The following is a 22,846-nucleotide window of genomic DNA, read 5'->3' on the forward strand; positions in this document are numbered from 1 at the left end:
AGTAGAATTAAGTGATTCATCACTTCCATACAACACCGAGTGTTCATCTTAACAGGTGCCCTCCTTAATGCCCATCAACCATCTATACCATCCCCCTCAACCTTCCCTCCATCAACCCTCAGTTTGTTCTCCATTGTTTTTTTTTTTTTAAAGAAGAGGAGACCCCCTTCCTCTATTTTTTTTTTTTAAGATTTTATTTATTTATTTGACAGAGAGAGAGAGACACAGTGAGAGAGGGAAGACAAGCAGGGGCAGAGGGAGAGGGAGAAGCAGGCTTCCCGCTGAGCAGGGAGCCCGATGCGGGGCTGGATCCCAGGACCCTGGGATCACGACCTGAGCCGAAGGCAGACGCTTAACGACTGAGCCGCCCAGGTGCCCGTGTTCTCCACTGTTAAGAGTCTCTTATGGTTGGGGCCCCTGGGTGGCTCAGTTGGTGAAGCATCTGCCTTCAGCTCAGGTCGTGATCCCGGGGTCCTGGGATCCAGCCCCACATTGGGCTCCCTGCTCAGTGGGGAGCCTGATTCTCCCTTTTCCTCTGCCCTTCCCCTCTGCTCATGCTCTCTTTCTCACTCATGCTCTCTCTCTCTCTCTCATGCTGTCTCCTCTCAGATAAATAAAATCTTTAAAAAAAAGAAGAGTCTCTTATGGTTTATTTCCCTCTCTCCCTTTCCCCCACCCCGCTTCCCATATGTTCATCTGTTTTCTTAAATTCCACATATGGGTGAAATCACATGGTATTTGTCTTTCTCTGACTTATTTTACTTAGTATAATAACCCTCTAGCTCCATCCATGTTGTTGCAAATGGCAAGATTTCATTCTTGTTGATGGTTGAGTAGTGTTCCATTATATATATGAACCACATCTTTATCTTTTAGTACCATCTTCTTTTAATACCATCAGTTGATTGACATCTGGGCTCTTTCCATAGTTTGGCTATTGTGGACATTACTGCTATAAATGTTGGGGTGCATGTACCCCTTCGAATCTGTATTTTTGCATCCTTCGGGTAAATACCTAGTAGTGCAATTGCTGAGTCATAGGGTAGCTGTATTTTTAACATCTTGAGGAGCCTCCATACTGCTTTCTAGAGTGGCTGCACCAGCTTGCATTGCCCTCAACAGTGTAGGAGGGTTCCCCTTCCTCCGCATCCTCGCCAACATATGTTGTTTCCTGACTAGTTCATTTTTGCCATTCTGACCCATGTGAGGTGGTATCTCATTGTGGTTTTTGTTTGTATTTCCCTGATGCCGAGTAATGTCGAGCATTTTCTCAAGTGTCTGTCAGCCACCTATATGTTGTCTTTGGAAAAGTGTCTATTCATGTCTCCTGCCCATTTCTTAACTGGATTATTTTTTGGGTGTTGAGTTTGATAAGCTCTTTATAGATTTTGGATACTAACCCTTTATCCGATAACATTGTTTGCCAATATCTTCTCCCATTCTGTAGGCTGCCTTTTAGTTTTGTTGATTATTTCCTTTGCTGTGCAGAAGCTTTTTATCTCGATGAAGTCCCAGTAGTTGATTTCTGCTTTTGTTTCCCTTGCCTCTGGTGACGTAGATGACTGATTCTTTTTTTTTTTTTTCACACTGCAATAGTTAATTTTATTTGTTCAAGGGCTCATATTGCAAGCATTAAACCACGCATGGGCTTTGATTTTGTGAGCCCAGATTCACATATTTAGGAAGATAAAAGCAAACTGTGATCCATGTATATGGATGAAAAACTAAAGGCTCAGAGTTAATCACATCATAGTTTTAAATTTCTACAGCCTAGGGCGCCTGGGTGGCTCAGATGGTTAAGCGTCTGCCTTCGGCTCAGGTCATGATCCCAGGGTCCTGGGATTGAATCCCGCATCGGGCTTCCTGCTCCTTGGGAGCCTGCTTCTCCCTCTGCCTCTCTCTCTCTCTCTCTCTCTCTCTCATGAATAAATAAATTAAATAAAGTTAAAAAAAATTTCTACAGCCTAGAAGCCAGAAGTCACAGATCTTTTAGGTCTTTCTGGATGTCCCACAAGGTATCTGCACTTTTCTTGAGCTGGGCAACCTCATCATCCTTCAGCTTCTGGTTGATCACACTGGTTAAGCCCCGAGCGTTCAGGATACATGGAAGGCTCAGGAAGACTTCGTTCTCAATGCCATACATCCCCTTCACCATTGTTGACACTGGATGAATCCTGGATAGATTTTTCAACATGGATTCAATGAGATCAGCCACACTTAATCCAATAGCCCAGTTGGTATATCCTTTTAGCTTGATGACTTTGTAGGCACTTTCCACAACCATCTTATGCACTTCCTTCCAATTTTCACTGTCGTTGTCTGTTCCCATTTCTGGATTCAGTTCCTGAAGAGAAACGCCTGCCACATTCACTCCACTCCACACAGCCACACTTGAATCGCCATGTTCTCCCAAAATCCATCCATGGCAGCTGCTGGGATGAATGCCAAGTTTTTCAGCCATAAGATAGCGAAATCTAGCAGAATCCAGATTACACCCACTTCCAGTTACACGGTGCTTGGGTAGTCCACTTAGTTTCCAGGTAACATATGTGAGAATATCCACTGGGTTGGAAACCACAATTATGATACCATCAGGACTGTACTTGACTATCTGCAGAATAATGAATTTGAAGACATTAACATTCCTCTGCACCAGATTGAGCCGGCTCTCTCCTTCCTGCTGGCGGACTCCTGCAGTCACCACCACAGTCTTAGAATTGGCAGTCACAGAGTAATCTTTATCTGCCACAATTTTAGGTGTCTGAAGAAATAAGCTCCCATGTTGCAGATCCATCATTTCTCCTTTGAGTTCATCTTCTAAAACATCCACAAGGGCAAGTTCATCAGCCAGAGACTTTCCCAGAATGCTGATGGCACACACCATGCCAGCTTGTCCAACACCCACTACAGTGATCTTATTGTTTGGGATAGGTTGCCTCTTCTTCTGCAACTGGTGCAATCAGTTTTTCCTTAAGAGTTGCCATTGTGCCCAGAGAGAACCCGCGGGGAGAGTCACGCGAAGAAGTCAATGTTAGCTCCCTGTGTCTCCTCGGGCGCCGTAGATGACTGATTCTTGATGGAAATGAAATTCGCAAGGAAGCCAAGAGCCTGCCCCACTTTTCTTTTAAATTTAATCTATTTGCAGATTTGCAGTTGGCTTTGGACCAAACCTTTTTGACTGTTAGCTGGTCTTTTGGTTTTGTATATTTTTTTGTTTAACGCATATCTTAAAAGGTGAGTGTTTTTAAATTTAGTATTATTCTTTGAATATGTATATATGGTGCTACACCATTTTCATTTCTTTGGGCGATATAATCTTCCAGGAGATTTACTCTGATTTCTCAGTCATTTCCCTCTTTAAAATTATCTTAGATTACTACCTTAAAAGAAAAATTTTTTTAAAGATTTTATTTATTCATTTGAGAGACAGAGACAGAGATAGCGACAGAGACAAGGAGTGGGAGGGGGAGAAGCAGGCTCCCCGCCGAGCAGGGAGCCCGATGTGGGGCTCGATCCCAGGACCCTGGGATCGTGACCTGAGCGGAAGGCAGATGCTTAATGACTGAGCCACCCAGGCGCCCCTTAAGTTTTTTTTTTAGGATTTATTTTTTTATTTGAGAGAGAGAGCATGTGCGTGAGCTGGGGGAGGGACAGGGGGAGAGAGCCTTCAAGCAGACTCCCTGCTGAGTGTGGAGCCTGGCAGCGGCTCGATCCCACCATCCCATAAGATCATGACCTGAGCCCAGATCAAGAGTTGGACTCTCAGGCCACCCACGTGCCCCTTCCTTTTAAAATTTTTTGATGTCGTAATAATGGTGTGGCTAATATCTTTGAGCAGAAAGCTCTTGTGTTCTTTTGAGAAATTTCTTTAGTCTAAATTCCCAGGAATGGAATAAAGGATATAATCATTTTATGATTATTAGCCACATTCAAGATATTTCTATTTTCTGAATGTGTCCTATCCTAAGAACCTTACTAGCATCATATTTTAATTTCTTACTTTTGGCTTTTACTTGTTTTTAGGTGAGAGTGGCCCTCCTTTCTTCTTTGTATTCGGTGGGCCGCTGCTGGGTCCTCATGGCTCTGCCCTGCTTGGCAGGTGGAGGAGCATGTCAGCCGCATCCGTGAGGAGCTGGACCGTGAACGTGAGGAGCGCAACTACTTCCAGCTGGAGCGGGACAAGATCCACACCTTCTGGGAGATCACGCGGAGGCAGCTGGAGGAGAAGAAGGCCGAGCTGCGGAACAAAGACCGGGAGATGGAGGAGGCTGAGGAGAGGCACCAGGTTGAGATCAAGGTAAGTGGGGCTGACTTGCCCGTCCCTGCTGGACTTACCACATGGAGCAGAGAAGCTGGACAAGGGGTGGGGGGAGCATTTTCTCTCCTTCCTCTGGGGTTGCAGTGCTTTGTATCCTTTACAGTGGGAAACAAAGGTATTTTTTATAGAAGGGTATGTGTGTGCAGGGGAGCCCGCACGTGCAGGTGTGTGTGTGAGTGTGCAGGGGAGTCCGCATGTTCAGGTGTATGTGTGTGCAGGGGAGCCCGCATGTGCAGGTGTGTGTGTGAGTGTGCAGGGGAGTCTGCATGTTCAGGTGTGTGTGTGTGTGTGCAGGGGAGCCCGCACGTGCAGGTGTGTGAGTGTGCAGGTGTGTGAGTGTGCAGGGGAGTCCGTGTGTGCAGGTGTGTGTGAGTGCAGGGGAGCCTGCACGTGCAGGGGTGTGTGTGTGTGTGTGTGTGAGTGTGCAGGTGTGTGTGAGTGTGTGAGAGAGTGTGCAGGTGAGCAGGCGGTGCTCCCACTGCGCACAGGTCTACAAGCAGAAGGTGAAACACCTGCTGTATGAGCATCAGAACAACTTGACGGAGGTGAAGGCCGAGGGCACCGTGGTCATGAAGCTGGCGCAGAAGGAACACTGCACACAGGAGGGCGCGCTGCGCAAGGACATGCGGGCGCTGAAGGTGGAGCTCAAGGAGCGGGAGCTGACCAATGAGGTGGTGGTGAAGAACCTGCGGCTGGTAGGTGTGAGGGTCACCAGTGCCTGACTGGCCGCTGGGGACCGTGAACTCCTGATTATTCAACACAACTGGGGATTCGTATTTTTGTTAGAAGTTCCCTGCATTTTGGCAATTAATTAAAATATAAAAAAAAAAGCAGGCAGCCAGACAAATCCCATTTGGGAGCCAAGTACAGAACCGTGTCTTAGACTTGAACAACAAATTGACTTCCTGAGAGGAAATCCAGCTCAGGGTCCATCTCCACGTGCTGCTGACACCTGACACCTGGCTGTTCTCCCAAGGAGTCTATCGGGCGTTTAGAAATGCACACAACCATTAAAGTGTCCAACATGCTAGCCCCTGTGTGGCCATGGCAGTTCTCATGCAAGCTGGGCTCATGAGCACCTGGCTGACTTTTTGGTCCTTTCTGGGGGAGGCGGGGGGGTGTTCCAGGTGGAGGCTGAAATTCATGTGCTGAGTGCCCATAAGGTGCCAGGCCCTGTTCTGATCTCTGGGGACATAAGGAGAACAGGACTGACGGAATGACTGCCCACGTGTGTTTGATGGTCCAGGAAGGAGACAGAAGACAGGATAGAGTGTTGAATACATCTAGCACACCACAGGCAGGGGTGCTGCGGGAAGGGCAAAGCAGGGAAGATGGTGCTGGGGGATGAGGCGGGACTTGCATTTTCCACAAGGAGTTCTGGGAATGCCTCACTGAGAAGGTGACATTTGGGCAAAGGCTAGAAGGAGGGGTTGCTGAACCAGGCTTGGGGAGACCAGGTCTGAAGAAGGGAGAAGGGATGTGCCAGTGTGAAGGCCCAGAGGGAAAGGGGGCAAAAGGAGGCCGGGGAGATGGGTCAGAGCTCGTCGGCATCAAAGCCACAGTGAGGCTTAGCCTTTGACCTGGGCTGAGCTGGGGGACCTTTGGAGGACTTGGGCAGAGGGAAGATGTGTCCAACTTTGGTTTTCTAAGGCTCTTTCCTGGCTGCGGGTTGAGAAGACTTTGTCAACACATTTGCCTCATGCCTGGAGGCAAGCCAGCCTCCGCTGAATCTGGAAAAAATTCAGTAACGGTGCAGGCTTTGCAGCTTTGGTCCACAAGAATTGTGTGGTCTTGGCTGACCCAAGTACAGCCTGGGCTGGTTTCCAGTGAGTTTAGTGATGTGAGGCTGTCTGCTTACCTGAGGCCTAGATTTGGAATAGTTACCTGCTCAGTTCCCCTTTGTGCAAAAACAGTACTCTAAAAAATAATCTGTTTTTTATTCAAAATGTTTATAAGTGTCAGAATAATTTTTAGTACTGCTCTAAGCCACCACTGGAGCAGGTTAGCAGGCATCTGGAGAGAGCCCGCAGCTCTGTGTAGACATGGCCAGTGGTCTCCAGCCTGTGGGCAGATTGAGCCAAGGGCCAAGCATGGTTAGTGTTTGGAACATCTGTTCACTTTCTCTCGAGCTCCGAGGTGACTTTAGCTGAGGGAATTGATTTATGAAACATGGAAGTTACCAAAACCACGTTACTCTGAGCATGGTGCATGAGCTTGGCCATGAGGGGAACCCAGCACCCAGCAGAAACAGCGCAGGGTTTAGTGAGCTGGATTTTCCATACAACTGAGGAGCCAGGCCAGCCCCAGGGAGAGGCTTCTGTGTGTGTCTGTCACCTGGTAACGGCCGGCTTCTCTGCTTTTGCAGAAGCACATGGAGGAGATCACCAAGATGCGGAATGACTTTGAGAGGCAGGTGCGAGGTCAGTTTCTCACGTGCACACTGTGTGAGATGGTGACAGGGCCCCTCCTGTTGGAAGGTCATTTACCTTCAGGGCTTGTTACCCCAGGGCACAGAAACCAGGTTGAAGCGGCCCAGACATGCAAGGAAAAGATGTGATAGTTTCCAAGGCTGACGGACGGCTCAGAATCCCAGAACATCTTATTTCCACGCAAGCTCAGGAGGCTGTGATTACCACCTCCTTCCCCACTCCTGGTACAAATCGGCAGATAGAAGCAGTGGCAGTTTTCCGTCTCGTGGGCAGTATTCCTAGAATAATCTTTTCCACGGCTGCTGGCCTGAGGGGCCTCCCGTTTGAGGAGTCTTTCTGGTTTACTGATGCCGCTCTGTCGTCTGGCTGTCTGACCACAGGATCAGCTGACGCTCAGTTGGTGGGAACCCTGATGCCAGGGTTGATTAGCCATGCCTGCTCCAGGCAAAGGAAGGCCGACTGTGGTGTGTGTGTGCTGACTGTGTCAGCTGTGAGCTTGTGTGCACAGCCCTCGTGCTGGTGGGTGTTCTTGGGCCGTGTCTGTAAGTTCCATCTCTTCTTGTAGCTATTGGGCCCCCTGTTCCTCCGTGTGCTTCTGCCTTTCAGAAATTGAGGCCAAGTATGATAAAAAGATGAAGATGCTTAGGGAGGAGCTTGACCTGCGGAGAAAGACCGAGATCCATGAGGTGGAGGAGAGGAAGAACAGCCAGATCAACATGTTGATGCAGCGGCATGAGGAAGCCTTTACGGACATCAAGAACTACTACAATGACATCACCCTCAACAACCTGGCCCTCATCAACTCCCTCAAGGTTCCGCTCAGGGGCTGGCCAGACCAGGCATCCAGACGCTAGACCCCAGCCTGTCAGGCCCCACACCCCTACTTAGACAAATACCCGTTGTCCTTGATGGAACTTCATCGGTTACATGACCTCTGCACCCTTACAGCTTGAAACAGCACATAGTACACAGTGCAAGGGGGGGGAAGCTAATGGAACATGGGCACCTGCTGGGCAGAAGCTTGTGCAGAGCTGCAGTGGGAGCCGCAGGGTGGCCCCATGGGCGGCGGTGTCATCAGGCAGGGGCTGGGAGTGACTGTCCCCACCGCGGGGAGCGCCCCCTGGTCCTGAGCAAAGTGTGATCTCTATTGGTGTGGAGGCAGCATTCCTAGAAAATTCAGAATAAGTTCAGATAGTGCAGAATTCCCCTGTGTGGATACATAAAACGGGTCTGGGACTTCAGGACTGTCCTTTGTGGGCGGGAGGCTTGCGGCTCTCACCCCTGAAGACCACAGCTCCCTCAGCTCTGCCCGCTGAACCCCGTGCACCCGTGTCCTGGTGCCCACAGGAGCAGATGGAGGACATGCGCAAGAAGGAGGAGCACCTGGAGAAGGAGATGATGGAGGTGTCCGTGCAGAACAAGCGCTTGGCAGACCCCCTCCAGAAGGCTCGCGACGACGTGAACGAGATGCAGAAGAAGCTCAGCAGCTACGAGAGGGACAAGCAGATCCTGCTTGTGGGTTCCCTCCTCACTTCCCCTCCCTCGCACTTTCTCCCGGGCTCCGGACAGGAGAACATCAGCAGGATGTCTCCTGAGACCCAGAGCAGGGTTTGACCTTTTGGGCAGGAACGGGGTCTCTCCTTTCTTTGACTGGTGTCCTCCGTGGATGGGATGTGAAGCTGATGCCTGTTCTGGGACACATTCCCCAACCCCAGCCTGCTGTTGTCGGAGTATAGCTGCTTGTGTCCTTGAGCCAGTTCCTCCTCCTTCCCTCCCTGCCTCCCTACTTCCTTCCTTCCTTCCTTTCTTCCTTCTTTCCTCCTTTCTTTCCTCCTTTCTTTCCTTCTTTGGCAATCTACACCCAGTGTGGGGCTCGAACTCATGACCCTGACATGAAGAGTCACCTGGCACCCTTGAGCCAGCTCCTTGTGATGATTATTTTTGGGCTTGCCACCCCCTAGGAACCTGTGTTCTGTGGATGCCTGATCCCTAATACTTTTAGTGCCCTACCCCTTGTTTTCTCTGCAGTGCACAAAAGCACGTTTGAAGGTCACTGAGAAGGAGCTGAAGGGCCTGCAGTGGGAACACGAGGTGCTCGAGCAGCGGTTCCTCAAGGTGAGCAGATGCCACGCTGGTCCTGCCGAGAGCAGGGAGGGACTCCTCTGGTTGCCCTGGCTCTGCGACCAGCTCTGGGAGTTGTCAAAGCTGTGGCTGGAGTCCTGTTGCCCGCTCCCCATCCTACAAGGCTTGATGAGGCAATGGGGAGAAAGCTGCAGCACACTCTGTGGAAGGCCCAGGGTCTCACCAAGAGCAGGTGCCCTGGTGGAGACAGTCGCTCCCAGTTCTGTTTCCCACAGGCTCACCTGTGAGATACATGCAGGGCACCTGGCCCCTTGTGTCTGGGCTCCTTTTCCTCTGTATACACGTCTCTCAGTCCTGGGGGGTTAGGCGCTCCTTGGAAGGAAGTCATGGGGTGCTGTCTGTAGTGAATGTGCGAGTGCCCTCCTCCTGCTCAGCAGGGTCCTCACCAGTGGTAGCTGGTGGCAGCTCCCTGAGTTCTTGCAGACTGCTTCCTGTGTGTCCTCATGACCATGTGGCCTGAAGGCTGTTCATGCAGCCAGCTCCCCTGGACGAATAGCGCTGTTGTAGTCCTCTGCTGTTGCGGACATGCAGCCATGGTCATCCTTTCAAGTTTATCTTTTTTTTTAAAAGATTTTATTTATCTATCTATCTATCTATCTATTTATTTATTTATTTATTTGACAGAGAGAGACACAGCGAGAGAGGGAACTCAAGCAGGGGGAGAGGGAGAGGGGGAAGTAGGCTCTCCGCTGAGCAGGGAGCCCTATGTGGGCTCGATCCCAGGACCCTGGGACCATGACCTGAGCTGAAGGCAGACGCTTAATGACTGAGCCACCCAGGTCCCCACCCAGGCGCCCCGAGTGTTTACTTTTTATACTTCCACAAAGTCTTGCTTTTTTACGATGCACAGTGAAAAGTAAAGGAATTGGAAGCTGAAAAAGAACACCTTTATTTATTAACAGGCAGTTGGCTGCAGAGCTGTTCTCTAGATCTATTTGTGGGGCACGCTGACCTGTGGGGTTCTGGGATCTGGGGCTGGCCGAGGGGGTGGATCCCTAGGAGCCTCCCTCCCCCAAACACTGCTTGCTGGAGTTTGATGCCTTTGATCTCACGTAGGGGTGATCAGGGACGTGTCTTTCCTGAGCCTCCTGCCCAAACTCCAGGCCCCAGCCCCTCTGTGGTGCCTCTCCAGCTCTAACCGGGGTACCCCGTTGCTTCCTGAAACAGCTTAGTAGAGGTGGGTCCAGCTAGTGTTTCCTCCTGCCTTCCACAGTGTGGACAGCTGCATGCCTTTAATTCCATCACAGAGAGTGGGCGTGCAGGCAGTGTAGACGGCACACAGACCCACCCACCCGTGGGGGTGCCCGGGTGCAAGGGGTTCACTCTGCAGAAGTGGTATGTTCTGGTCCAGGGGCAGAGGTGGGAGGCGGCTTCCCCCCAGCGAGATGCCCCCAGGGCAGGTGGCCTTTTTGTCCCCTACAGCCTGTCCCTTGCAGGTGCAGCAGGAGCGGGACGAGCTGTACAGGAAGTTTACTGCGGCCATCCTGGAGGTGCAGCAGAAGGTGGGTTTCAAGAACCTGGTTCTGGAGCGGAAGCTGCAGGCGCTGAGTGCTTCTGTGGAGAAGAAGGAGGTGCAGTTCAGTGAGGTGCTGGCGGCCTCTAACCTGGACCCCGCAGCGCTGACCCTTGTGTCCCGCAAACTGGAGGTGGGTCCCAGGCTGCAGCCTCCTGTTCTTGTCCCCTAGCAGGTGTCCGGGGCTCGGGTTGGGGTCACGTGTTTGATGCTTGTGTGTCCAGCCTCCGTCACTCCAGTGGAGACCGTCCGGTAATGCTGGGGAGGGGCTGTCACGGGTTTCCTGTGGCTGGAGCACAGATGGGGCTTGCAGACGTCTGCTTACAGCCTCCCCAGGCTCTCTGTTGCTTGGTGCTTCCCCAGTCCCCTCCTTAACCTCTTGGCACCTTCTGGCCCTGAGCCCACTGCCCATCCAGTGCTCAGGATGGGTTCAGCTTAGCCTGTCAGGCCCCGGGTCTCTCAAACTGCTCTCAAAACTCAGGGCCTGCACTCCTCAGACGTCTGGTGACAAACCTGGAGATAGGCCTGGGGGACAGCCGAGCCCATGAGCTTGTAGCCGAGGCCATGGCCACAGCCCGCCCGGGATGTGAGGATATCCTGCTTGATGTAGGCTGTGGGCAGTTAGCACAGGGACATACAGGGCTGTGTGGTGGGGGCTGGGGCAGGCTTCCCAGAGGGAGTTAAGGTCTGAGCAGAGGCTAGAGCATTTGTCCAGTCATGAGTTCACGGTTCTGTGTGCTGGTCCTTTCTGTGGGGGCTGTCTTGGGCACAGGGGAGAGCATTACACAAGACAGATGAGGCCTGGGCACCCACGGACAGGAATCAGGACAGCGATCACCAGGCAGAAGCCTGCCAGCACCTGGCAGGTCATCTCCTGCCCAGAGCTGGGCCTTGTGTCTGTTCCCTGAGCCTCGCTAGGACGTGTCACAGAAAGAATGGACAAGGGGTCTTTGTTGCTCCTGGGAAGTGGTTGTGCTGGGATCCTGGCCACCTGGGTGACCTGCAGCCTTCAGGCCCGAGGCGGCCCCAGGTGTAGGGCCCTTGGGGGTCTGCACGTCTCCATAGAGAGGCCCAGGGAGGGGCGGCCAGCTTGTCCCAGAGACAGATCCTTCTGGGCTGGAGGTTTCCTTCTCTGCTCTTCCTTCACGGAGAAACAGATCTGAGTCAGGGGCTTAAGGAGGCTTCACTGTGCAGGTGTGTGTGTTTTGTGTGTGTGTTTTTTTTAAGATTTTATTTATTTATTTGACAGAGAGAGACACAGCGAGAGAGGGAACAGAAGCAGGGGGAGTGGGAGAGGGAGAAGCAGGCTTCCCGCGGAGCAGGGAGCCCGATGCGGGGCTCGATCCTAGGACCCCGGGACCATGACCTGAGCTGAAGGCAGACGCTTAACGACTGAGCCACCCAGCCGCCCTGTGCAGGTGTGTTTTGTCCTGACAAATACACAGGCAGCATTTTTCAGGTGATTTGTCAACATGCAGTCACCCCGTCTGCTCACATGGCACCCAGGCTCAGAGGAGTAACTGTGTCGGGTCACCTAATCTTTTCTTAAAGCCGTTTCGGGGTGCCTGAGTGGCTCAGTTCATTACGTGCCTGTCTGACTCTTGGTTTTGGCTCAGGTCCCGATCTCACGACTCGTGAGATCGAGCCCCATGTCGGGCTCCGTGCTCAGTGTGGAGTCGAGATTCTGCCTCTCCCTTGCCCTCTTCCCCTCCCCCGCTCTTAGGCACACGTTCTCTCTTTCTCTCTCTCAAATAAATAAATCTTAAAAAAATCCAAAACACCGTAGGCTAGCTTGCTGCCCGCCTGGCCTTGACCTGAGGCTTGCAGCTCCCATCAGTGCTGTTGGACATGTGTGAGCCCCTTGCTGCTTGCGTGTTGGGGGGAATGCAAGGCTGAAGGGAGGAGTGCAGAGCCGGCTGGATCGGAGTGGTTCCGAAGCGTGTTGGTTGTGCCTGGGTTTGAGGCTGGTGGGGAACCATGGAAGGTTCTGGGTGGGGTGGACTGGATCAGACAGAGCCCCCTGGGAAGGCAGGAGGTGAGCTGGCCCCGATGCGGGACGAAGGACTTGTTGCTGATGGAGGAGAGAGACTTGTTGCTGAGGAGTCCAAGGAGACGTGGTGCCCATTTCCGGCTGAGACCAGATGTTGCTCCTGGGCAGCCGCGAGTCCCGGCTCGGCGGGCGGCAGGGCCTGTGGGGCCAGAGTCACCTGGCACAGGCTCTCGGGGCCTCGTGTGGGCTGGCAGCACTGTGGACCGGGGTCTGGAGGTCCATCTCTCTCCCTGTATCCTTGTCCCTACTTGTGAACACTGCCAGGCAGGGAGGGAGGGCGCTCTCGGAAACGGGAGAGCTTTCCTGCCTCTGCTGTTGGGAAGGGCGCCTGGTCTCGGAGCTGGGTGAGGCTGTTGCCAGCAGTCATGACGAGGGGATAAAATCAGTCCCACTCACAGTAGTCGCTGCAGCTGTGTCCGTGGGCCAGGGCCTTTCCTGGTCAGTCCCCTGGCCTGCCTGGAGGAAGCCTGCTAGGAGGCAGGCGGGGGCTCAAGGGCCCTTCCCTGGCCTGTTGGTGGCCTGGCTTCTCTAAATTCTTGTCCTCACTTCCCACCATCTAGACGGTTTCCTTACAGAGAGGCTGATCCTATTTTCCCTTTCTCCTTTGAAGACCTTTCTGTGCTAGCTGGCTGCTCCCTGCGTGGATGTCTACACTGATGGAGCCCGGCTGCCATTCCCTGGATGTCTGAGGTCTGCTGGAGCTTCCAGACCCCCACCAACCCCCGTCTGCTTTAGCCCAAAGACAGGCTCAAACTCACATCCACCTTTCTCTCCTTAGGATGTTCTAGAATCGAAGAACAACACTATCAAGGACTTGCAGTATGAGCTGGCCCGGGTCTGCAAGGTACCAGGAGCCTCCTGCCCCTCTCTCAGGGCCCCACCTTATCTACACCGTGGAGGTAGACACAGCCTGAGGCTGTCTGGGCCTTCTCAGGTCACTATGTGTGGCCTGGGCCACATCCCCACAACTCTGGCCACTGTCCTGGTGTCCCTTACAGGGACTGCCCAGGGGATATCTTGTAATGAAGGCAGTTTGTCTGTCCAGCACACTCTGTCCCTGTCTCCCATCTGACCCTTGCTCTCGGTGACCTGGTCTCTGGTGATTGGATGGGCTTCCTTTGCTTCCTCCATGCAGGGGACAGTTACGAGTCTTAACTTTTTCTCCCTCCTTTGTTAAGTCTCATGAAAGCTGCACACCCTGTCCACACCAAAACCACACATCAGCATGGAAGCCTCCTGCAGCTGGGGAGGGGCATTGGGTGCCTTGAGCCTGCTGTCATCTGCCCTGTGTACCCAAGAGGCCTGGGCCCTCTCCCCAGTGGTCCCGCCTCCATGGCTGAGCCCACAGCTCTGTCTGGGCTTCGCCTGTGGGGAATGCAGACAGTGCTGCCTCCAGATACCTTGACCTCGAGCACCCACCCCCGAGTGTGACTCAGATAAGCCTGTAAATATGCAGGGTGGAGGTTGCTTTGTGGTTCTGTGTGCCCTGGGAGTGGAACCCCAGGAGGGAGGGAGTGCCTGTCATTGGCGCTGGGTTCCATGGTGACTAGATCTCGCTGGGCCTCTCCTTAGCCCTGGCCCTCTGGACCCTTTCCTTAGATGCTGCGCATCCCCTGATATTTACACGCACAAAATTAGGGCCATTTACTGTGTGCACTTCTGGGGGAATGTCCATTACTTGTACCTGATTGTCAGGAGGTCTGTCTCCCAGAGAAGGGTGAGAGCCAGGACCCAGCCCCCAAGTTCTCTCTGGAGCTTGGCCGTAGTTCACCCTTGAAATCTCAGCTCCAAGCTCCAGCACCCTTTTCTTGATGATGGTGAGGATAATGAGCCCTTTTGGGCTTTGGATCTGAGGCCAGGCTCCAAGCTTTTCACATGCATCAGCTCTTCAAACCCTTAGAACCATCTGATGCAATTCACTCTTTAAAAAATAGCCATTTCCCAGAGTGGGGAATAGGAACCGTGCCTCCCGTTGGCCCCAGCAGCACTGTTGCCCAGACCTTAGCCAGCCTTCCTGGGGTGGCGGGCAGGAGATACCATCAGACAAAGCAGGCGAGGCTCAGTGAGGCCAAGCATGTACACGTGCAAGGTCATGTCCGGGAAGTCAAGGATGACCAGTTTGACGAATGCCTGACAAGGAACCAGGAGCGTGCTCAGACCACAGTTCTGCTGAGTCTGTATCTTCTGCCTCAGTTTCTCCATCTTTGAAATAGGAACAGTGGCAGCATCTCCCATTGTGAATTACTTGAATTCTACATGAGTACGTAGAAGTGTTTATGACCAGGTGTGGCGTACCGTGAGCCGCTGGTTAAGGTCAGCTTTACGGTTTTCCACCGCCACCCTCCCGAGTCCTCCAGAGCTGAGGGGGCCTGGGCTAGAGTCAGCCTCGGTGTGGCTCCGCCCCCTCCCCTGATGCCGCTCTGACCCTACAGGCCCACAATGACCTGCTGCGCACCTATGAGGCGAAGCTCCTGGCCTTTGGGATCCCTCTGGACAATGTGGGCTTCAAGCCTCTGGAGACGGCTGTGATCGGGCAGACGCTGGGCCAGGGCCCCGCGGGACTCGTGGGCACCCCGACGTAGTGCCTGCCTGGGACTGTTCCCTGGATGACCTTCCCTTTCACCAAGGACAGGAACTATTTTTTTTTTTTACATTTGTATCATCTGCAAATGAAGGTTTTCTACATTTGCTATGTGTTCGATTGCCTTGCTGTGTGGAGGAGAGGCACCTCCTGGGCCCACGGTGCCCTGACCACTTCCTTCCCTGCTGCCGGTCCAGTCTGTGCATACCCCTGCCCGCCCTCCCTCCCACCTCGGGGCCAGGGCAGCACCAGCTGAGCCCAGGGACTGTCGCAGCCTTACAGATGCCGACACCGACTTTATTGAGGCCTGAGACTCAGCTGCTACTGGAGGTGGAGGGCCAGAATCTCCCACAGGGAGATGACCTGCTGCCCTCTCTTGGGGTGCCTCAGGGAGCCGTGGGGATGGGATCAATGCTCACAGGCCAGCAGTTGGCCAGAGGCGATGGCCCGGCCACTAGCTCCCTCGATACGTGGTGTAGGACCATGGGCTCAGCAGCAGGGGCACGTGGAACCGGTGGGTCTCGTCAGTGATGGTGAAAACAACCTGAGAAGCAGAGAAGGCACCGGGAAGAGAGTGAGGGGCTCGTATGCAGCACGCAAACAGCCCAGCCTGTGGGCCAGGGGCAGAGTTAAGTGGGGCCAGCTGGGGCTTGTGGAGAGCTGGAAACCTGGCCAGGGCTGTGATGTGGCCGAATCCTCTCTGGAGAGAGTCATCAACCTGAGGAACCCAAAAGATCCACCTTGAACAGGGTCAGTGCCTTTGTCCACAGGGGCTGAGTCACTTTGGGCCCTGCCCCCCATCGCCTCACCCAGGGACAGGGCAGGGACGGGTGTGTTGTGGTAAAGTCCCTGGACACCTTTTTTCTGGGAGCTCAAAGCCGTGGACTCACTGCTACCACCCTGGGAGACATGGGAGGGGTAGGACCAGCCTGCCCACTGCAGGGACCTGGGTGAGTCACGGGCCTCCACCCCGGGTCCTCACCTCCACGTATGGGTAGAAGCTTTCCTGCCCCCTCTTCTTCCAGTAGCCCTCGGTGTCAAAGGACAGCTTGTAGGTGCCTGCCTTCATCGGGCCTGGTGGCAGGAGCCCTGGGCAGCGGCCGTCCGAGTCGGTGTAGCTGGGGAGAGGGGAGGGAGGGGTTGGTGAGGACTTGCCCCTGCCTGGCCCTCCAGGGTCTGCATGGCCAGGGGCCTCGGACTCCCCCACAGTAGGTCTAGAGCCTGGGGTCCCGGAGGAGCTCAGGGACACCACTGCACTGTTTTTGTAGACAGAACTCCAATACGGAGAAGCAGAAAAGTTAAAAAAAAAAAAAAAAAAAAACACAAGAAAACCAAACCTATTTTATAAGCAACAATCCCTTTATATTGGCATATATTTTTCCACATTTTCTCTACACATAACTGCTTATTTGTAAACCTAGGAAAATACCCTAAAATGGATTATATTATACATGCTGTTTGATAACTTGTACTTTTCATTTACTACATTGTGTGTGGCTTTCTAGCCAGTAACTGTACCCACACCCCCATCTGCATGGTGGCCAGTTTGCACTGCACGGAGTGTCCGATCGGAGGGCCTGTCGCTTTGCTCACCGATTTATGCCCACGCCCCCACCCCCGGCCCCCGTCACCCCTGGAGAGCCCTGGCATCGTTCCCACCAGCTGTGATTCAAGTTTCTGTCCTGTACCCACAGTTTATGGGGGGTTGGGAATGGGTCTATGTGACCCTCTAGGGGACTCCATGGATTCTTTTAGGACCAGAGCAGGCCACTCAGATGGGACCTGAACCCCCATCCTCGGTGAAGGGCGGGGGAATGAGCTCCATGCCCTCTGGCCCTGAACCTTTGGGGCCCAGCCGCCCACTCCCACCACCAGAGGGAGCCTGCCTCCTCCGAGAGGCTCACAGGGCAGCTACCAGGCGCTGTGGCGCTGGGCCTGCCCCGGCAGAGCCTGAGCCTGGGGCCAGGGCCCAGGGCCTGCCGAGGGGCCCAGCGGCCAGGCGAGGCATGGGATCCCAGCTTTTACTTACCTCTTGCTGTCTGTCTTTCCATCTATAAAAGGGGTAATTATGGGGCCTGCCCACAGGCTGTAGTGGGAACAAGAAGAGAAGTAATGTGCTCAGCTGCCTGGCACAAGGTTACCTGCCAGTCACGGTGACCATGAGGCCCTTGGGTTACACGCGGGCCTTAGCCAGCCCTGCCCTCGGGGAGAGGCACTGGGGGTGCGAGGCTGAGGGGGCCACACCGCAGGACTCGCTGGCTGGCTGCGTTCTCCTCCTTGCCCCCCTGGCTAGGGAGAGGTGGTCTGGACTCACGTCCCGCCCAGACCTCAAGCCTACCTTTTCCTCAGCTCTGTCCACTGCCGGCCATGGTCCTCAAGCCTAGACAGACAGAGGCAGAGGCCCTGGGCCGGAAGCCCCCAGGCAGTGTCCAGCACGTGTGTGGTCAGTGGGCTGCTGGTCGGCTCCATGCCTCTGCCCTGCGCCACAAGAGAGGGACAGAATGAGCACGTGGGGCCCAGCCTTGTGTCCACATTGGCCCTAGAGTCAACAGCAGGGCTGCTGGACCCTGGGGGCGGGGGGTGGCGGCGGCAGGAGCTGCTGAGTCAGCCGCCGAGGCTGTGGGGTTAACACACTGAAAGGCAGTTGATAAACAATGCCGGCCAGCCCCGCACGGCCGCCACACCAGCTCCTACCGGGCCCCCTCCCCTGCGTCCGGACACTGAAGGGCATCTCCGCACAGAGGCCCCCCCCGCCCGCCTCCAGCCACTCCGTGCCGGCTGCGGGTGGCCAGACGCCGGGTGCTCGTTCTCCCAGAGTCCAGCCCTCTGTCCCCTGGCTCAGGGGTCACCTGGGACCTCAGCCCTGGCCCTGCTGACGAGCCGGGAGCCAGCGTCGGGGCCTGCCCCCTACCTCCGAGGAGCCCAGGTGTCGCTGGAGCGCCCGCAGTCTCGGAGCGGCCTGCATCACTCTCCCCCAGAACGGGAGCTGGTCCCGGGGAGCAGGCACCTCCCCGAGCCCGCCCTTGCCCGGACCCTGGCCCCTCCCAGGGCCCAAGAGCCCTGTGTCCGACCAGACTCAGGTTGGGGGGCGCGTCCCTCTGGCGGGGAGGACGGCTCCACTCAGGGTCCACCTGGGGTGTCCCAGGGGCTTCGCTGCACGGCTGGGGGTGGGGGGCGACAGGGGCGCACAGACCTGCGGGGGCCGCGGAGGCTCCGCCCAGGGCCGGAAGTGGAGTTGAGCGCACCTGCGGGAGGTGGGGCGGGGCTGGGTCTGTTCCGGGGGTCGGTCGGGCTCCGGGCAGGGCTGGATGGCGGGGGTGCGGGGGAGCTCGGGACGGGTTGGGGTCCAGGCGGGTCGGGGCCACGGGCGCAGGGCCGGGAGGTCGGGGACGCGCGTGAGCCGGACACGGCTCCAGGAGTCCCAGAACTACGTTTTGTTTTTTGTTTGTTTTTCCCCTTCGCCGGGGCAGTAAGGATTTTGATGGAAGCCCCTCAGAGGGGGCAGAAAAGTTTTGCGATACCGACTGCCCCGAGAGACCACGTGGTGGTGCCTCAGTTTCCTCTTCTGTAAAATCAGGGCAGTAAGGACTCCCGAGGTTGAGAAGCTCTCTGACCTGCCGCTCTGGTGGCGCTGCTCCCCCCGCCCCCACCCTGAAGCAGGCTCTGCACCCTGACGGGTTCGGGCCTGGGCTGCGCGGTAGGGAGAAAAGGGACAGCTGAGCATTAAAATTATATAATATAAACATTTTATGCAAGGTAAGTAAAGATAAGGACACCCTATTATATTTAAAATCTGCAAAGGTCTACACGACTAGTTGGTCGACTGCTGTGTTGCTCTGGATATGGGAGCTGTTTTCTTCCTGTCAAAGTGCATTTTCTAATTACTGGAGAGTGAGCACCGACTATGTGTAGGTTAAGCATCAGACTCCTCCAAGGCAGGGAAGGAGACCCTCCTAGCAAAGGGTGGGAGTGTGCCGGTTACACCTATTTGGAGGTAAGTAAGAAACACCTATTTGAGATTTAAACACACATGACGTTTGGGCGAGATTATGTTTATAGGAGATAACCCCAAACAGATGCTCACACCTGTTTTTACATACACCCATGGGTATAATAGACAAGAAACAACCAGACTGTCTCCACTGGGGACAATTAAATAAACGAGCCCTGTTACAGACCAGCATGCTCTGCAGTCCATTAAAAAGAATGAGGCCCATTTGTGTGCAAAATGAATAGTCCCTGGGCGGTGACGGGTGGTGAGGCATAAAAGGGTGTAGCAAGGTGGAGGTGTCTAGTGTGATGCTCTGAGTGTGTCCAGAGCTTCCACTACTTCATTTAATCCTCATGACAGCTTCATGATGTCGGTGGTATTATCCCCATTATATAGAGGAGGCACAGAGAGGCTCTGTATTAGGGTATTTTCCAGTATGAGACACAGAAAACTTACACCAGCGACCGTCTCCTTGATGAGCACTTGTGGATGGGGCTAGCTCTTGCCCTGTAAGTCCCTTTCTAGACACCGGACACTCTTCAGCCCAGGAGAGAACTTAGTGATCAGGAGAGGGGGTGGGAGAGCAGGGAGTTGTCACAGGTCCTTCCAGGGCCTCTCTGGGGCCTACTTCCCCATCCTGCATCCACCCAGACAGAACTGCTGTGTGTAGGGTCCCTAACCCTTTCACAGGAGGCTTGAGACACTCAGCCCATGCGTGGCCTCCCGGCACTCAGCCCTCCCTGAGAACTAGGATTAACACTGGGACATTGCATACTCTGGAAACTTCTCTGATGAGAAGATGACAGGGTTTCTTTTGGCACCTATAGGCAAATTAGAATAAGGTACTTCTTCAAGAGCCTTATATCTACCAGAATGCTATCACAATAAATATTTAAATGGCCCATCTTTGGAGTCAAAGTTATAATAAAATATGAAAACACTTAAAAATGATAAGAACATTAACAGCGTGAGCTGTAACATATCAAGTCCGTGCACAGTCTTTTGGTGAAAGATCCCGGTGACCCATACTTACAGCTGGGGACTCTGGTCCCCTCTGGCAGGTGGAAAGGCACTGTGAGCCTACTGCTGGGCTGTCTGTGTCAGAGAAAGTGAGGAGAAGGGTCCCGGTGCCCATGGCAGGAGGTTGCCCTAAGGAAAGAATGAGATGGAAGAGGTAAGACCCTACAAACTGGTGAGCGGCCACATTTCCTCCAACTTAGATGCCATCTCCTGTGGTCGGCTGTCCCTCCGGCACCCCTCCCCACAGTCCTGTCTCTCATTGGCTCACTGAACCAGCCTGAGAAGAGTCGGCTTCATCTTACCATTTATCTCCAATCTGACTCCAAACACAGCTTCTCCACAGAGCCCTGGGTCCTCACTGGGTCCTCAGGCCTGGGTCCAGCACATGATTTTTGGGTACGGTCTGCCAGGTGCTGGTGGTCCCAGGTAAAGTCGCCTGAGCAGGATGTTCTGAGAGTATGTGTGTGAGTGTGACAATGCACGTGAATGTGTATGACCGAGTGTGTGTGCACATGTCAGCTTGTGTGCTCTCTGTGAGTGTGAGAATCACCCGCGGGCATGCATGTGGGTATTTGCACAAGGTGTGGGCATGCGGCACAGCACTGTATGTGTGTACTTTGTCCCTTAGGGTGTGTGGGGGCAGCCCCGCTACTCTCCTCCCAGTGCTGATGGTGTGTGGCCCCGGTCGCCTTGCTGGACTCCCTGAGAGGTTCTGCTTGGAAGCCTGGACAGCCTCGCTCAAGCCTTTACTCGCCCCCGGGATGCAGCTTAGATCGTTTCGTCTCTGCAAACTTGCGTTTTCATGGATAAAATGGGTAAGATAATACAGTTCCTCCTCCTCAGTTTCTGGTGAAGATACGTTGAGATCATCACGTACACACAGCTTAGCCACAACACGGAGCATAACGTGTTTCAGAGCTTTGCATCAGTGGAGGGACGTGGCCCAGTGATGAAACATTCAAACCGTTACCATCGTACATAGCTATGACAGCAGCTGAAAATGTGTGGTCCTTCATGTCGTCCCCGTGCAGACTGGCTCGAGTGGAAATGACTCCTATTTCTGAGCTGATGTCCAGCCGATGGCTTGGGTCATGCCATATCTGGTACCTGAAAGGGATTCAACCCTCATTCTTAGAGGGCTGGGACCATGTGTCCCCCAACCAGCCTCCCAGGGTGTAGTGAGCAAACAGGTGCTGACAAATTTAAGTCTTTCCTCTGGCTAGGTCTCCAGATATGTGGCTGAATTTCAGCCCTGGGTGCCTTGAGACCAAGGCACACCTCCAGTCCCACCTGATTTTCTGACACTGGAGGCTGTCTGGGTCCTGGGTCCTGTACGATGTGATTTCCTGGCCCACACCAATATCCCTGGGCACTTACACTATCTTTAGTGGGGGTACAAAGACAGGGGCCTCATTCATGTCCAGCACATCCACGGTGACAGTGGCTGTGGATGTGGGGAGTGACGCCAACCGTGTTCGCCACTGTCATGTAGAGGGTGTATTGCTGTGTGGTCTCAAAATCCAAACCCTGAGCAACACAGGAGAGGGTGGTCAGGGGACTTGGCACAGTAGGCCCCGCTTTGGCTCGCCTGCAAGAGGGTGCAGGCTCTAGCCTGTGGCTGTCTGCCTCTCCCGAGGGAAGGTCACGGCTTGGGATGGCGGGGCAGGAGTGGCCGTGGTCGAGAGCGCTCCACGCTGCACTGACTCTCAGATACTTCACACAGCCTAGCAGTGAGGAGGTGGACTCTGGTTAAGATCCTGGCTCTGCCATTTGCAGTGCAGCCCAAGCAGGTGACCTCGCTTCTCTGTGCCTCAGTTTACCCACCATCGAACGTCCATAATTGCAGCACTGCTCTGCTGGAGTTGGTGTGAAAACTGAGTGTTGGGACATAAACCACCTGTGGCACTTACTGAGATGGTGTGTTTGCTGTTTTATTATCCTCAGACTTGTGAGGCAGTGCTGGGCCCTGAGCAGAATTATCTGAAAGTGTCTCCAGATGGCTGGGCCAGGGGCCAGCTGGAACTGGACCCCTCTGATGTAGGCCTCGGCCCCAGCAAGGCGTGTGGTTACTCGCAGGGGTCAACTCACCCCCCGGCACCTTCTCAGGTTGGATGCAGGTTGGGAGGTAAATGTCCTGGGACATGCCCTTGGAGGAATTCTTGAATTTTAGCCTTTCTGTCCCCCAGTCTTGTCTAGATGCTGCCTTTGGCCTTCTCCATGTTTATTCTAAGTGTCCCAGTATTATGGGGCCAAAAGACCACTTTGGGAGCAAATAGCTCTAAGTGCCTCGCCCTCCCCAGCCTCCTGAGAAAAAATCCTCAGCCCAGCAGAGGTCCCTGAGCTCCCTAAGGTTCCACTTCCCCCACGGCTCCTTCCCTCCCTGTGTTCTCGTTTCTCTCTCTCTGATAGTTCATCTTCGGCTTGTCTGGGGAAGGGGGGAGCAGATGTCTCCAGGCCCCTCTGCCTGCCCTGAGACTGCTGTGGCTCTGGGGACCTGGCTTCCTGCCTCCAGGGGTAAAGCAGCAACTTCAGGCACAGGAGAAGGCAGACGCGTGTCTCAGACAAGACGATGCTGAGGCATTGCTCAGACGGACCCGGGGGCCTGAGCCCCTCTCTTCTTGGGACCCCTTTTCTCTCCCCGCTTCCTGTGTCCCACCCGTCCCTCCTCAGCACCCCCAGAGTCCCTCCCACTTTAGGGGTAACCCAGCTGAAGACACAGGTTCCAGTTTAGCTCTATGGAAACCTCCCAGGTTAGTCTTTTTCTTGGAGAAAACAGTTAATGAGGCAGCACTTCTGAGGTCC

The 22,846-nt window shown here is 54.2% G+C and overlaps 2 protein-coding genes and 1 pseudogene across 13 annotated transcripts in view; 1 reads left to right on the plus strand and 2 right to left on the minus strand.

Annotated features, from left to right (window-relative positions):
- Positions 1-15,140, plus strand: part of DRC4 (dynein regulatory complex subunit 4) — a 49,772-nt gene extending 34,632 nt beyond the window's left edge. For 8 of the 12 annotated variants that reach the window (XM_073882448.1, XM_073882452.1, XM_073882450.1 and 5 more), the window contains 9 exons: positions 4,100-4,297; positions 4,807-5,013; positions 6,684-6,738; positions 7,354-7,559; positions 8,095-8,262; positions 8,776-8,862; positions 10,326-10,535; positions 13,231-13,296; positions 14,885-15,140. In XM_073882448.1, coding sequence (XP_073738549.1) covers positions 4,100-4,297; positions 4,807-5,013; positions 6,684-6,738; positions 7,354-7,559; positions 8,095-8,262; positions 8,776-8,862; positions 10,326-10,535; positions 13,231-13,296; positions 14,885-15,034 — 1,347 coding nt within the window. In that variant the 3' untranslated portion in view covers positions 15,035-15,140. Of the gene's footprint in view, positions 1-3,005; positions 3,235-4,023; positions 4,298-4,806; positions 5,014-6,683; positions 6,739-7,353; positions 7,560-8,094; positions 8,263-8,775; positions 8,863-10,325; positions 10,536-13,230; positions 13,297-14,884 lie in introns of those variants that run through there. The other 4 variants (XM_073882456.1, XM_073882455.1, XM_025860497.2 and 1 more) reach the window with 3 other exon arrangements.
- Positions 1,958-2,999, minus strand: LOC112814787 (L-lactate dehydrogenase B chain-like; annotated as a pseudogene).
- Positions 15,141-15,309: 169 nt separating the features above from the next.
- LOC112814788 (5-hydroxyisourate hydrolase-like) lies at positions 15,310-18,178 on the minus strand. The gene is made up of 4 exons (XM_025860499.2): positions 17,945-18,178; positions 17,372-17,511; positions 16,016-16,151; positions 15,310-15,577 (listed from the first exon to the last, which is right to left on the minus strand). Exons 1-4 carry the CDS (start codon positions 17,996-17,998, stop codon positions 15,488-15,490), a joined length of 420 nt encoding a protein of 139 aa, XP_025716284.1. The 5' UTR covers positions 17,999-18,178; the 3' UTR covers positions 15,310-15,487.
- Between the last annotated feature and the right edge of the window lie 4,668 nt (positions 18,179-22,846).

The sequence above is a fragment of the Callorhinus ursinus genome, unplaced genomic scaffold, assembly GCF_003265705.2.
Source record: "Callorhinus ursinus isolate GAN/ISIS: 27379988/994484 unplaced genomic scaffold, GSC_fseal_2.0 scaffold46, whole genome shotgun sequence".
Classification (NCBI taxonomy): Eukaryota; Metazoa; Chordata; class Mammalia; order Carnivora; family Otariidae; genus Callorhinus; species Callorhinus ursinus.